General features: G+C 43.9%; 1 protein-coding gene across 1 annotated transcript in view; it reads right to left on the bottom strand.

Moving 5' to 3' along the window:
• Positions 1–15079, bottom strand: part of INVS (inversin) — a gene marked incomplete at its 3' end in the record, with an annotated part of 154852 nt that overhangs the window by 23916 nt on the left and 115857 nt on the right. The window contains 1 exon segment of the mRNA XM_081236598.1: positions 6637–6923. Coding sequence (XP_081092724.1) covers positions 6637–6923 — 287 coding nt within the window.

Raw genomic sequence — 15079 nt, 5'->3', positions numbered from 1 at the left:
TTTTCTTCTTTGTTCTTTTCTCTGATTTTAATTTTTTGGTAATGTACATTAAGTAATTTTATAATTGTGAGAAAATGTCATTTTCTGTTTAAAGTACCCAACTACCAAAAAAAAAAAAAAAAAAAGAACAGCAATTAGAATCAGCTAGGATGTGGGAAAGAAACCAAAATGGAATAAAAACAATAACAAATAAACCTAACACTATTACAAAATTAGATCAGGTAACCACACTAAAAAGGTGGAGAAGAAGGGAACTCACCCAAGTAACTTTATAAAATCATATTTTGGCTGAGTACTGTAAGACTAAGGACAAAAAGAAATGTATGTAAATACTATGCTCTAGTTAGTAAATTTATTTCTCAAAGGGGTATGGGTTGGCAATTCTGAATCTACTTTACGTGTATATGAGGATTGAACAAATAACCACATATATCATAGATAATGGGAGCCAGGTCTTTCACTATTGGAGAAAAAAATTTCAAATAAAAAGATAAAAGCTAGAATAACCCTGTGGTGTTGAATGGAATTGGAGGTAACAGTGTGAAATCAGTGTGTGTGTGTGTAATACACATGTACACTTGATAGGTGCACAAATAGATATAAATATTTCTCAGTTCTCTCTGCTGAAAGGGCTTAGGAGCAATGACAGTCCAAGAGTAGTATACACACCTAGCACTCAGATCTTGGATTCTAATACCATCTCCAACAAAAGGAACCAGGTTCCTTGGAGAAGTGGTTGATTCCAGGGCCTTGGGGAGGGGAGGAATATGATGGGATTTCATACTGAAGGGACTGATATGCTCACAGAGAGGAAAATGGATTAGGGGAGTCAGAGTAGATAAGTAAGACCAGTTAGGAAGCTACTGCAACAGTCCAAGTTAGAGATGAAGGTAAGCAAATGTTAGGCAGACTATGTGGTGGTGGTGGATGAGATACAAAGAATGATTTGAAAGCTATTTAGGAAGTAAAGGTGACAAGACCCGGTGACAGACTGGATTTTGGGCGGTAAAGGAAAAGAAGATAATGATCAGATTTTTACTCCTGGGATGGACATACAGATGGATAAGTATTGGATATTAGCCAATATCAGGAGTAGTTTTACATGAAATCATATTAGTTCTGTCTTGGACAGGATGAGTTTGAGATGCCTTTGGGACACCTAAATAAGGACATAGTAAATAGCTGAATATACATAACTGGGGTAAGGAAAAGAGGTCAAGGAGTCTCTGGTATCTAGATGGTAATAGAGTTTGCTGCCTTAGCCACTGCACATGTGCCAAATGTAAGGGCCCCCTGATACTCCCACCAATCATACCCACTAGCCCTGGCAGCCCATATGGTGAGAATAAGAAAACATCAGGGATGGCCTTTAAAAAAGTGAGTTTCTCCTCCACTAGACTCTCCTGAAAACCACACTGACTCAAAGACAGCTTTATTCCACCACCTCCCACAAGCAGTCTGTTGCCAAGTCATTGCAATTCTACCTCTCAAGTCCATCCGCTTCTCATCACCCTGCTGCTACTGTGCCTTAGTATAGGCCCTATGTGGCCCTCCAAATCCATCCTCCACCCAGTCACAGCGGTCTTTCTAAATAGTGTCTCCTTCCCCTCTTTCCTTCCCCCCTTTGAAATAGTAATGAGGTTAATTATAGTAACAGCTCATACTTATAGAGTACTTTAGGCACTGTGTTTAAATCTTTACATGGGTTATCTCATTAATGGTCGCAATTTTCTAAGACAGGCATTATTATCTCTCACTCTTTTTTTTTTTTTTTTTTACAAATAAAGAAAAGGAGGCCTGGAGAGGCTACCTAACCTGCTCAAGATTGTATAGCTAGTAAGTGGTAGGGTCTAAAGCTTACACACTTAGCCATTATGCTCTATACACACTGTAAACAACAAAAAGGGAAGAATAAGGAAGAAGAAAGCAATCGCCTGTTAAGAGACCTTAGGCAAGCCCCTCCCGCAGGGCCTCAGGGTGCTGACCTGTTTTGAGGAGGCTGAACTAGATGCTCTCTAACAACCCTCAGGCTCTAATTTATGAAATAGGATAATGGAGAAGAAGAAGGGGTCAACGTTTCCCCTCTCTGGCTTCCTGCTAGGATGCCCATGCTGCAAAGGCTATACTGCCCGATCACTGATCAGCTGAGGCAGCTGTGACCCTTCTTTATGTGGCCAAACATAATGTGGCTTGGGGTGTCCTTTGCCCAATTATGTTGGGTTTCCTGGGAACACTATACTGGAGAAGCCCTGGTCAATGTCCAGTCTTGATTCTTAGAAGTATCTCCCTATTTTCCTTTGTACTCTGGCCTCTTGGGCAGGTCAGCAAGGGCAAAGGCTGCCCATGAAACTGGAGCTGCCTCTCCTTACACCTGAATCAGGCTCACGGGCCTCCCTTCCTCCAACTCTCCCCAAAGTCTGGATGCTGGGCTTCTCTGAGCCTGTTTGCATATCTGAATCTGGCTTTTCCCAGAGGTCCCTTATTCAGGACACCACTTCCTGCCCTCAAATGAATGAGGAGCTCTCCTGCCTCTCAACTGTTCTAGAACAGTAATTTTCAAAAATTTTTGACAATAACCCATACCAAGAAATAAATCTTAAATTGTGGCCCAGTATACTCATCTGCATGTATACACACACACACACACACACACCCCTATGTACATAGACATATAACTGCAACAGAACTTACTACCTTTATAATGTGCAATGAACTTTGATAGGTTCTATTGAAGTCTGTTCCATGAAAATTATCCTAGTCCAATCCACTGAATTCATTTCATGAGCCCTCCATGGCTTGAAAATCATTATAAAACCATGCACTAGTTCACCTTTAAACCAATAGTGAGGACAGGAAGTCTAACTATCAGTAGTATCAGTAAATTAAGGACAAAAGGATTGGTTATGAAAAAACCAATCTTCATGGACTTCTCAGGATGTGAGGTAACTACCTGAATGTGACCAGGTCCACAGTAGATGTGACTAGCTTTGCAGCATAACTGTCTCAAGGTACACAATTACCCTGTGTAGTCGTAAGTAGTCTGAAATAACTATGCTCCCCCTTCTCTCTGCTCTGTAGAGCACTGGATTGGGGGAAAACCATTGTCTACTTGAAGTTGCAGGAATTAAGTATAATCCTTGGGGGTACAGAGTAAACCCAAAACCAATCAAACTTTCAACAGGTGCTTTCTAAGAGAGGAGTCAGGTCAAGAAATATTTACCTATGTAACCAATACTGTGCTCACTGCTGTAAGAAAATGCTGATGGTATGGTCCTTAGTCTTAGTTATAATTCAGTATGGCCGGCACATAGTAATGGGCTCAAAAACATATCTGTTGAATAAATGCGTGCGTAAGTTGATGTGGTGAACTACGTAGAAGCAAAGCTTTGCCATCAAAGTGGGACTCTGTTACAGAAAATGTGTTTACCCAATGAATACTTTTTGTGTCATGTTTAACAATCTCCAAATCTCAAGCACTTAGCTAGTATACGTTCAACAAATGTTTATTACATCTCTTATGTGCCAGGCAGCCTGCTGGGATAGAGAAGTAAGAGACATATTGCTCCTTCTGAGAGACTGTTTAAAGGTCAAAGAGTCTTCCTTCCCTAGGATCCGCTCACCTTCCAAGTGTGATTCTGCAGTATGTCTACGTCTCCACTCTCTTGAGCTGGGCTGGCCTTGCGAACTGCTCTGATCAACAGAATCTGGTACACGTGATGTAACAGCTCTGGAGGCCAGGCCTCAAGAGGACCTGTAGCTCCTACCTTCTCTCCCTCAGAGCACTGCCCTGAGAAGAACACGCGAGGAAGAGGGTCGAATTTGCTGGACGATGAAAGGTCATACACAGAAGAGAACTGAGACACCTTGGCCAACAGCCAGCACCGACTACCAGACATGTGAAGGGAGCCATCGGGACTTTCGCGCCTGGCCAAACTTCTAGCAGCCACAGGAGTAAGCCCAGCTGATCCAGTAGAGGAGCTGCCTAACCAACCCAAAGAATAATGGGTGAAAAATAATAATGTGAAAAATAATAAACCATTGTTGTAAGCCACTTAGTCTGGGGGGTAGTGTGTTATGCCGCTAGAGATAACACAGAAACGGATACCTAAAAAAGAGACATGCTGGCCTAACAAAAAATCAGAGCGTGGCCTTTGGAACGGGCTGGTGAGCAGAAGCTAGAAAGGCAATGAAGAAACTATTAGTGAGGTCTGGAGGAGCAGAGAAGACATTGCTATTGGAGTCTGGAGAAAAGTGAACTGTGTAATTCGATGGCAGGATAATTGGCAAAATTGTCATCTGCAGTAACTTGGAAGATAGAAAATACACCTAATGAACTTGTAGATGTGGCTTAGGAGCTTTCTAGGTGGAATGTTGAAGAAAATATCAACTGGCTTTTTTAATTTTTTTTTTTTTTTTTTGCGGTACACGGGCCTCTCACTGTTGTGGCCTCTCCCGTTGCGGAGCACAGGCTCCGGACGCGCAGGCTCAGCGGCCATGGCTCACGGGCCCAGCCGCTCTGCGGCATGTGGCATCTTCCCGGACCGGGGCACGAACCCGTGTCCCCTGCATCGGCAGGCAGACTCGCAACCACTGCGCCACCAGGGAAGCCCTCAACTGGCTTTTTTAAGCTGCATATAATAAGGTATGGGGAGAAAGAAACAAAGAACTACTCAGCTTGCAAGCAGAATTTAGAGTAAATATAAAGAGCACAGAGTGTGCTGGGTTAGAAAACTGTTTTAAATTTTCATTTTTTCTTGCCAACAGAAGAGTCTCATATAGTAAGATGTGACCTAGAGATAAAGATCAAATCAAGAGTATGGCTGTGCAACCCTTTATTAAGACCTCAAAAATATTAAAGATGGTACATTGTAGGCCTCTCAGCTAGACAAAAGAACCTCTAAGAATCTCAAGGGCATTTTTCCACAGCAGCCTGAGCCACCCAAAGTAGAGAGAGGCCTATTTGAAAAATAATTATGGATGTGGTTTTGGAACATGGAGTGAACCCAGTCAGATTCATAGAAGACCCATGAAGTGTTTGAGATAATTGTATCACTGAGACTGCCACCAGCTTGAACTACTGAGGCGGTCCCAAATGAAAAGGAGCCTCTGGGGCCCCAATTTCCTATATGCAGGAAACAGGCTAAGAAGTCTACTCAGCTGCAAACATGGGCTGTGTCTCAAGGAAAAGGAAGACTTCTCAGAGAGCAGAACCAAGAACCCAGGTGGCAGAGCCCAGAGCCAAGGAGAACAACGGAGTAGAAAACACACATAGGAGTAAAACCAGACCCTAATCAAGGCACGTTTCATACCTCAGAGTAGGGGCCCTGCTAATGTATAACCAGCTGGCTTTCAGAATTGCTATGGACTAGTGACTGCTATGTACCTCCTATTTCTCTCCTTTTGGAACAGGAATGTCTCCTGTGGTTATTCTGTTCCTGTCTCACCACTGCTTGCTGGATGTGTGTGTGGTTGATGTGTGTTTTGTCCATTGGTCTCTGAATCAGAAAGATTCACACCTGGGGAACCTCAACAACATCTGGACACGACACCGGTCTCAAGATCCCAGACTTCAAACTTGATGTGATAATTGGCATGAGATTTTGGGGTCCTAAGATAAGGGTGAGAATATTTTGCATGTGGGAGAAATGTGAATAACCTGTGACCAGAAGGAACTGTGATAGATTGTTTAATAGCCCCAAATCACTCCCATCCTAGTACGCATAAGGATGGAATCTATTTCTCCATATTATTTAGTTTGGGATGGTCACATAACTTGGCTTTGATCAATAGAATGTAGCGTGCACATTCTAGAGCCTATCCCTCAAGGGTCCTATAGCTTTTCCTGTGCTTTCTTAGAATGATGTCCTGAGACCACTGTGTAAGAAAGCCAGTTTAGCCTATAGGAGGATGAAAGGCCAGGTAAAACAGAGTCGAGGAATCCCAGCTGATAGCCAGCATCAACTGCCAGACATTCAAGTCAGTCCATCTTAGACCATCCAATTCAACTGACCTTGAAGTGAATGTAGCCACATGAGTGAGAGCAGGAGAAGCCTGCAGAGGAACTGCCCAACCAACCCATAAAATCATAAGAAATAATAAACTGTTATTGTAAGCCACTTAGTTTTAGTGTAGTTTGTTACACAGCAGTAGATAACTGAAGCAACCCTGATCTTACAGATCTTATAGTCTAGTGGAAAAAATAGACAAGTAAGCCAGTAATAACAGTGAAAGGTGATGATCCTTATAATGGGGAAATACAAGAAAGCTATGGGAGCATACAGCAGGAAAACAGAGCCTTGTTTAGTGGGAAGGCATGGCTGTACAGAGGAAGGAGCATTCACTCTGAGAGCTGAAAAATAAGAGGTACTTTTTGTCCATATAGATAAAAGGATTGTTATGTGCAAAGGTCCCAAAGCTAAGAAAGAACTTGAGGAAATACAACAGGGCCGTCACATCATGAGAGTCTGGTTAATGAAGGGAAGAAAAGAGAAACAGAGGAAATAAAGAGCAAATAAATAATAAAATGGCCGACTTAAGTGCTGACATAATTACCTTAAATGTAAATGGTCTAAATACATGAATCCAAAGAGCCCACAGTCCATAGGTTAGCACTGAATAACAAGGCGATACACCTACCATTTGGTTTTCTGGGATCTGTTCTCTGCAAGTCTGGGGAGAGATGCTGCTCCTTCTGGGGGCCTCTGCTTGGAGACCCTCTGCCTGGAGACCGTCTACAGGCTTTCCGCTCAGGGCCCTGGGCCTTGTCGCTGCAGGGAGGCTGTTTGCTGGGCGCCCAGTTCTGCCTGCGGGGCTCAGCCTGGGTGCTGGGCAGACAGGGAGGAGCTTGGGGTCTGCAGGAATCTGGGCTCAGCCTTCCCTTCTGCTGTTCTGCCTCTCTTCGCCTATTTTCTTCTTCTCGCTTCCTGGGAGCAAAGCCAAAGGGGAAGAGGAAAAAATTAAGAGCGTTCATTACCTGTTCAAGTGTTCCTGAGTGAGATTTAAACTTTAGAAGGAGCTACCACAACACAGGGGGGATTTGGAAATTCAGGATTTTCACAATTTCACAATTTCCTGTCCTCTATCCAGGTCTTATAGCTCAAAGGATGATGGAGGCAGGAAGAATCTTATAGATCAACCTGTGCGCAGTTGAGACACACATGACATGGAACTTTTTGGTGAGACATAAGAGGATCCCAAGGTGTGTGTGCCCCAAGTGTGTGTGATCCCTGGAACTACCTGTAACTACACCCCTTTTCTCCTATTCCAGAAAGCACATCAGAATGCAACTGAGAATGAGGGCCAGAGGGATAACCCTTAATCTTCTCTATTCGTTAAAAAGACCACTGGTAAACCTTAACAATTACATGAAAAAATTACAAAGCACCTCACAGCTGATTGTAACACACCTCACAGGTGTGTTATAATCTCGTAACACTGCCATCGAGAGCTCTTAGCTTATGCGTCAAACCCACTCAACTTACAGATGAGGTCCAGAAGGTACGGTGATTTTCAAGAAATCATACACAAGTAGCTGGTGGCTAAGCTGCAACCTTTGGGTAGCAACAGAATAGAGAGGGGAGGCCAAGACTAGAAATGAGTGGCCGGGTGAGGCAGATGGGCCGAGGTAGCGCAGGTCCAGAAAGGGGCCAGGTGCCTAAGGACGAAGTGGCTGAGTTAAGGACAGGATTTGTTTGACTGATGTCATTAATTTGTAGGGATATCCAAGGGAAAAAAAAGAGGATGAAAACGAACATTTTCTGCGCCTCTCCTGTGCTGGGCACTGATGATACAGTGATGAGGACCACGGAGTTCGGCCCTCCCTTGAACCTTCTACCCAGAGCGGAACAGCTAGGACAACAAAGGCTTAACATATGATGGAAGAAATGTTATAATAACGTGCTTGCACAGAGGAAGTAGTGATTAATTTTGTGGAGGAACCTGGAAGAAGGTCCCAACTGTTGATTCTCAAAGATGTGTAGGAGTTTGCCAGGCAGATAGGTGGGAATGAGGATGTTAGTCTGAGGGAGCCGTCTGGGCAAAGGAGAGGATATGGAAAAACTGGGTCTGTTTTGCTTCTTCTGACATACATATATTCATTCATTCATTCACTTTTATTTATTTATTTTTTTGTGGTACGCAGGCCTCTCACTGTTGTGGCTTCTCCCGTTGCGGAGCACAGGCTCCGGACGCGCAGGCCCAGCGGCCGTGGCTCACAGGCCCAGCCGCTCTGCGGCACGTGGGAGCTTCCAGGACTGGGGCACGAACCCGTGTCCCCTGCATCGGCAGGCAGACTCTCAACCACTGCGCCACCAGGGAAGCCCTCTTCTGAGCTTTAAACAATGCTTGCTATAAACAGCAGGCACCCAATACATATTTGCTGCTCAGGAAGAGAATTTGGTTGCCATTTAAAGGTGCAGTTTAAAGTAGAATAATTAGAGGTATAGTGAAGAGAACACTGTACTGGGAAGTCTAAGAATTCTTCTGGTCCTGCCTCTGCCAGTAACCACAAAAAGACCTTGGATAAGTCACTTTCCTGCCGAAGACTCAGTTTCCCCAGGTCTAACACTTACATGATGGCTAATAATCCTGAATTGATTTAAGGGTCTGTTTGGAATGTCTTTATAAAATCGGGGCTGTGTTATGTAATGAGATGGAAATATTTCTTTTATCAGAGTAGCTGGTATCAGGGTCCCTCTTAGTGGGGGGCCTTGTTTAGACAAATACCTCAGTAAGCTTGGGGACAGGGTTGAGGGCTGGTAGAAGGTGAGACCCTCAGGGCCTAGGTGGTGACTGGCTTTGAGGCTCTAGAAAAGAGGTCTGCTCTGTCAGGACACAAAGAATTTGTTTGTGGCTCCTGACAGGGAGGGAAGAGATGAAAGAACAGGAGAGAAGGGAGGGGGAAGAAAGAGAAGGTGAAAGATTGGGTGCTGCGTGGAGCAAGGGCAGGGCAGAGAATCGTCCAGGGTGAGGGGACAGAAAAGGACTTCAGATCTGTGATCCGCACTCATTAATGAATGGAATCTCCTGAGATCTTACTAAAACCTAGATTCTGATTTACTGGGGCTGGGGTGGGGCTCAAGAGTCTGTATTTCTCCCAAGCACCCAGGCCCTACAGGTGCTCCTGGTCCTCTGGCCACACCCTGAGTAGCAAAGCTTAAGAGAATAGGAAAGTCTCGTGTGGCCCGTTAACTATGCCATTAGAGGATATGCAGTGTGAGTCTCCTCAATGGCACCAGCTTTTCGGAAGGCCTCCCACGCTCATACATGCTTTTTTATAGGCAACCTGACAAGTTGTAGGGCTACGGTCCCAGGAATGGAACCAAGAGCTGAGGCAGAGACCCCAAGCCCCCAAGAAGTCATAGAATTCAGATTTCCACAGACTGTGCAATCTGAAGCAAAGCTTATTTATATCTCAAGGGAGAGGAAAGTCCCAGATGACAGATATCCGAGTCACACTTTAATATAAAGTCTTGTCAACTTAACTCCCCACCACCTTTTAAAAAAAATATATTTACTTATGTATTCATTTTGGCTGTGCCGGGTCTTAGTCGTGGCACACGGGATCTTCACTACAGCATGTGGGCTTCTTAGTTGTGGCAATGTGGACTTCTCAGCTGCAGCATGCAGGCTCTGAGTTGCGGCGTGCATGCGGGATCTAGTTCCCCAACTAGGGATCAAACCCTGGCCCCCTGCATTGGGAGTACAGAGTCTTAACCACTGGACCACCAGGGAAGTCCCTTAATTCCCCTTCTGAAGGTCTTTCATCCTGTGTGGTGAAGCCCCTGATCTGGGGTCCAAGCTTGCCTCTCTGATAGGTTCCCACTGACTGCAATCCAGAGGAAGTGGTCAGATGGCTCGTGCTGACTCCTGTACAGCTCGAATGTTCTCATTTGACTCTGGCCTTGTTACAGGCTTTGCCAAATGCTGACACTTGTGTGTACTGCACTGCAGTCGACAGGCGAGCTGGACAGCCTGTCATCATCAGTGCCTGGGATTCACATGGATGCTAGCAAGTGCCATTTCAGTGTGATCTGTCTGTGGGAAGGCTGCTTTTCAGAAGAAGGTGGAAGCATCCGGGTGGCTGAGGTGCTGCTAATTGATCTAATAGCCGTGCTCCTGGCAGGCAGAGGGAGAGCTGCTCTTTTTACTGGCACTGATGAACAGAAGTGATTTAAGAGAATATATTGGTCCTTCAGACAGACAGGCGTGTGGGGTTGCCTGGCTTGGCATTTGCATGGATATCATTGCCATCAAAAGAAGCTTTGAGGTGATAACCTAGACTTTGTTATTTGAGCAGTCATTTCTCCTGCTTTTAGGACACCAAACCCCTTTCCTTTTCAGTTCCAAGAAGCCACTGTGCAATCAGCCCCTGGGCAAACCTTGTCACTGAAGACCTTTCTGGGCTTCCCAAAAAGGCAGTCACAGGACAAACAGGGGATCTAGCCTTTTAGAGTGATCAAGATGGCCAGCAGGTAAGGGAGCTCTGCCTTCTGAAGACTTTTCTGGAGGGGGGAGGTTTGCAAGGGGTTATTTTTTCATTCTGGTGGAACTCAGTAAGCAGATTCTGGAGAAAGAATGTAATCATGAGAATATATAATTACACACTCAGCTGATGAATAGAAGTAAATTAATGTTTTTTAAAAATGGATGAGGGCCTCCCTGGTGGCGCAGTGGTTGAGAGTCCGCCTGCCGATGCAGGGGATACGGGTTCGTGCCCCGGTCTGGGAGGATCCCATATGCCGCGGAGCGGCTGGGCCCGTGAGCCATGGCCGCTGGGCCTGCGCGTCCGAAGCCTGTGCTCCGCAACGGGAGAGGCCACAACAGTGAGAGGCCCGCATACCGCAAAAAGAAAAAAAATAAAAATAAAAATAAAAATAAAAATGGATGCATTTTGCATTAAAAAAATCTTCCAGGTGGCACACAGCCCACAAATGTGCAGATCTCCAGAGCTGTGGTTCTTGAATGTAAAAGTAGTGATCACCGAGGAAAAGGGATTAGAACTGGGAATTATATATAAGCTGCATCCTATTTTATCTGTACTGCTGCCTTGAAACAAAAAGCAACCACACACACACACACACACACACACACACACACACGATACAGCTCCTCAGAATAGAATATGATCCCGCGTGTGTTTGTGTGTTTCCCTGGGGGAAAAGGACCAGAACCACTGCTCATAATGTAAGAACTTGAAGGAATCTCACTTTAATGAGGGCAATGCACTTATTTAGTAGATAAGGAAACTGAGGCAGAGAGCTTAGTGACTTATCCAAGGTTACGTGCTAACAGCTTTCTATACACAGAGCTGAGCTGGAATTCAGCAGCTTTACTTCTTCCTGTAAAGTTCATCTCACAAATCATTTTTAAAAATTTTACTCAGTCTTCTTCCATCATTTAAAAAAGTAATTGGGTCATATGAAAAAAGTGGTAAGACTACATTAAAGTAACCATTAACAGCATTTCAAGCTAGCTTCTAGCGTAGTTTTTAGTCCTGAACCCTTAGACTCAATAACTGTCCTAAAATTTAAGTGTTTTTTCTCCAACTAATTTATTACAGAATGTCAAAGATCTTTAACCTTTATGGTAGGCCATGCTATACACTTGACCTATTTTTGTAAAGTTTAGGAAACAAATACAAGAAAAAGAACCAATGTTATTCTACTTTACATGAAAATTTAAAGAGAAAAAAAATCCTGTCCGTGACACAGCAAGTAATATTTTAGCAGGAAATTTATTAAGATAGCAGAATCTTAATGTATAAACTAGTCCCACATTTCCACCCCCCCCCTTTTTTTTTCTATTATCTTAAGGGAAATCAGCCAGACAACAGCTTTTGATGGGCTACCAATTAGTCTGGCTTGTACTGTCTCTTCTAGAGCAATTTTTGCAGCTCCCCAGAGGCTCACAGTATAAAAATGTAAGAAAGCCAACTGGGGATCAGATCTTTGACAACCTCTGCTTTGGGTCCTATGCACCACAGGGTAAAGAGGGTCTCCAAAGGAAGGGCTGGAGGAACGGGGCTGTTTCACCCAGGGAAGAAAAGACCCAAGGCATACATTGCTGGTGCAAATCTCTGAAGGGCTGTTGTGGGTCAGAGATATACCCTGGAGCCCTCCCAAGCCAGATCTAAGACCCAAGAATGGGGACTTCTGCAAATGAGAAACCTAGATAACCACTGCAAAAAAAAAAAAAAAAAAAAAAGGCCAGTAAGAAACCAAGTGATCAAAAGATTGCTTGATGTGCAGAGAACCAGATCAAGGGCAGTAACTTCAAAGACCTGAATGTTCCATGGCTTCAGCATCTCAGCACTGAATGCGTCTGTTTGCGCAATACGGCACAGACCTGCCTCTGGGCCTGGAAAGTTTAAGTCCTGGCAGTTGAGGGATTTTTTCCCTACCCCACTATGTGGCTTCCACAGAGTTTTAGTTGTCAATTTTTAACAAGAAGAAATTAATTCTGTCAGACATTGCAGAAATAAAGCAGGCTCATTGTCATTCATGAGTATTCAAGTTGCCATTGCCATGAATACAGGACTGAGAGAGGTTTGAGAGATGTGATTAAAATGGTTTCCACAGAAAAAGGAGGTTAAGTTAGCGTGTCCTGCTGTTGTACCGATTTAACCCAGCTTTGCCCTAGTGCCATTCTTGTTCATCGTCCTGGTGTAGGCTTGGGGCCAACTAATTTTCTTAACTTTCTCAAGGATTTAGAAGGATACTGGTATGCTCTGCTGTGTTTAGCTTGGAGAATAACAGGAAGATTTTTACTGAACTATGTTGCAGAACTGATGCTGGTGGCTTGGTACCACTCTCTTAACAATCACTGGAAATGACACGGCACAACGGAAAAAGCACTGAGTTAGGACAAAAGCTGACTTGGGGGCCCGGTGACTTTTGCCACCAACAATTACATGTTGCATACAAGTCAGGAAAAAGAAGCAAGGTTGTTCCATGCTGGCCTATCAGATGGTGCTGGCATCTGGAGAGAGCCTCTTAGCATAAGCATGGCTGGAGGGCTGATTCCCCTGAACCAAGCAATGGTAGGAGCCCTGGCTTTGGGTAAGACTGAGATTCATGTGCCAACTCTCCCTTACTAGCTGTGTGATTTCAGGCAAGTTAATCTCTCTGTGTTATTTTCCCCTGCATGAAATGGGTTTAAGGATAGTTGCCCTGTCTACTTCATTGGGTTTTGTACAAATTTAATGTACAAGAATTCTGTAAGCTATAAAGCACTATATTAATATAAGTAATCATTATTACTTTTATTAACAGGTAAAGCTGTTAAGCTGCAACTGCATCTGGTTAGAAGTGAAGAAACCTGGGTGTGGCACGAGTGCCTCGCCATCTAAGAGTTACAGGGCTGGGCCTATCGATATTTTCAGAAAATGCTCATTGTTGAAACCACACAAATCCTTTTTCTGTAGAAGCTATTTTAACCACATCTCTCAAGCCTCTCTTAGGTCTTGTATTCATGGCAAATAGCAACTTGAATGCTCATGGAATGGGAAAGAGCCTGCTTATTACTACAATGTCTGATAGAATTAATTTCTTGGCAAAACTGGGCAAATACACCTCTCTGGGGAAGCCACATAGTGGGTTCTAATGTTCAAGTATATGCAGTGATAAACCTTAGTGCTCTTAGGTTTCTTTTTAAAATCATAAACCTGTCAAATGGCAATTTGCTCATGATAAATATGGAGGGAGCTGGAAAACCAAATGCACAAATACAAGTGCCAGTGCGTGTTATGAGGATAAATGGTACATAAATGTGTTTGCTGCCTGAGTAAGGCAAACAAGTTACAGTGATTGGTCCACTTACAGAGATTGAGGGAGACCTCAGAGAGGACCTGGTCCAACCCTTCCATTTGACAGAGGGGGAAACTAAGGCCCAGAATGACGAACGACTTAGGTAAGGTCTTAGACCCACTGTAGGAGCAGTTACTGAACACATATTATTAAATGCTTGCTATATATCAAGGGCTCTAAGGCACTAGAAGTATGGAGGTACATAATACAATCCCTGCTTTCCAGGAATTGACAATCTAGCAGGGAATCAGACCCATACCTCCTGCAGATAGTGAGTTCTAGATGTGATGCATGCTGAAATAGAGATATCTACCCAGAGCTAAGGGACGATGTGGGAGACTAATTAAACTAGGAGAGGAAAAAAGGCTACATTAGAGATAATGTCAAAATGAGAAAGGAGGGAGGTGAGAAAAGGTTATTTCAGGCGGATGGGAGGGCACAGCTCTCATAGAATCTTTGACTCTGAAGAGATCTGAGAGACCAGCTCTTCACATATGTTTTAAAATTCCTTATATATTATCCTGGAGAGATGACAATTCAGTTTCTGCTGGAACATTTCCAGTGAGAGGAAACTGATTACCTCACCAGACAGAAAAGGTTTAGCTCTAACCTTTTCAGGTGGTATTGCATTGTATGTGGGGGTCTGTCAGATTCTATCTCTTCATTGTCGCTGAATAACAGGCTTAGTAATATTTGGTCTTTGACTTCCTCTCGGGGGAATGAGAAAATGTCATGCATTTGAGGACCTTTGACTTACAGAATGTTAGAGCTGGGAGGAACCTCAGATATCATTTAGTGCGATTTAAAAAAAAATTCTTTCTATGATTCACGAACCCTCTTAGAGAATGTAATAAAAATCCAAAGATCCTCTCTCCCCCACCAAATGCACATATGCTCATGACACACAAAATACTGCCTACAGTCTCAGGGCACTCATGAAGCCCCAAAGCTTGTCCTGGACTAAGAAATCTTTTCATTTTACTGATGAGAAACTGAGGCTCAGAGAAGTGGAATGGTATGGAGTAGAATCATGGAAGTGATTCCCCATGGATCAGACCACTGGATGAGCAGGAGATTCAGACCTATGGGTCAACCCTGAAGAAAGGCATTGACAAACTGAACATGTCTGGGGAGCTGGCCGCAAGGGGATCTATTACAAAGTGAGAAGGAGAGCTGGGGTACGCGTGTGAGTATCATGAGCACCTTCTTTAATTATCTGGAAGTTGGTTTATAGAAAAGGATTTAGACTTTTCTCTTTTGCTTCAAGGGGTAGC

The sequence above is a fragment of the Mesoplodon bidens genome (genome assembly GCF_964165515.1).
Source record: "Mesoplodon bidens genome assembly, chromosome: 6".
Lineage (NCBI taxonomy): Eukaryota > Metazoa > Chordata > Mammalia > Artiodactyla > Ziphiidae > Mesoplodon > Mesoplodon bidens.
The sequence above is the reverse complement of the archived record's forward strand: the minus strand, read 5'-3'. Positions and strand labels throughout refer to the sequence as shown.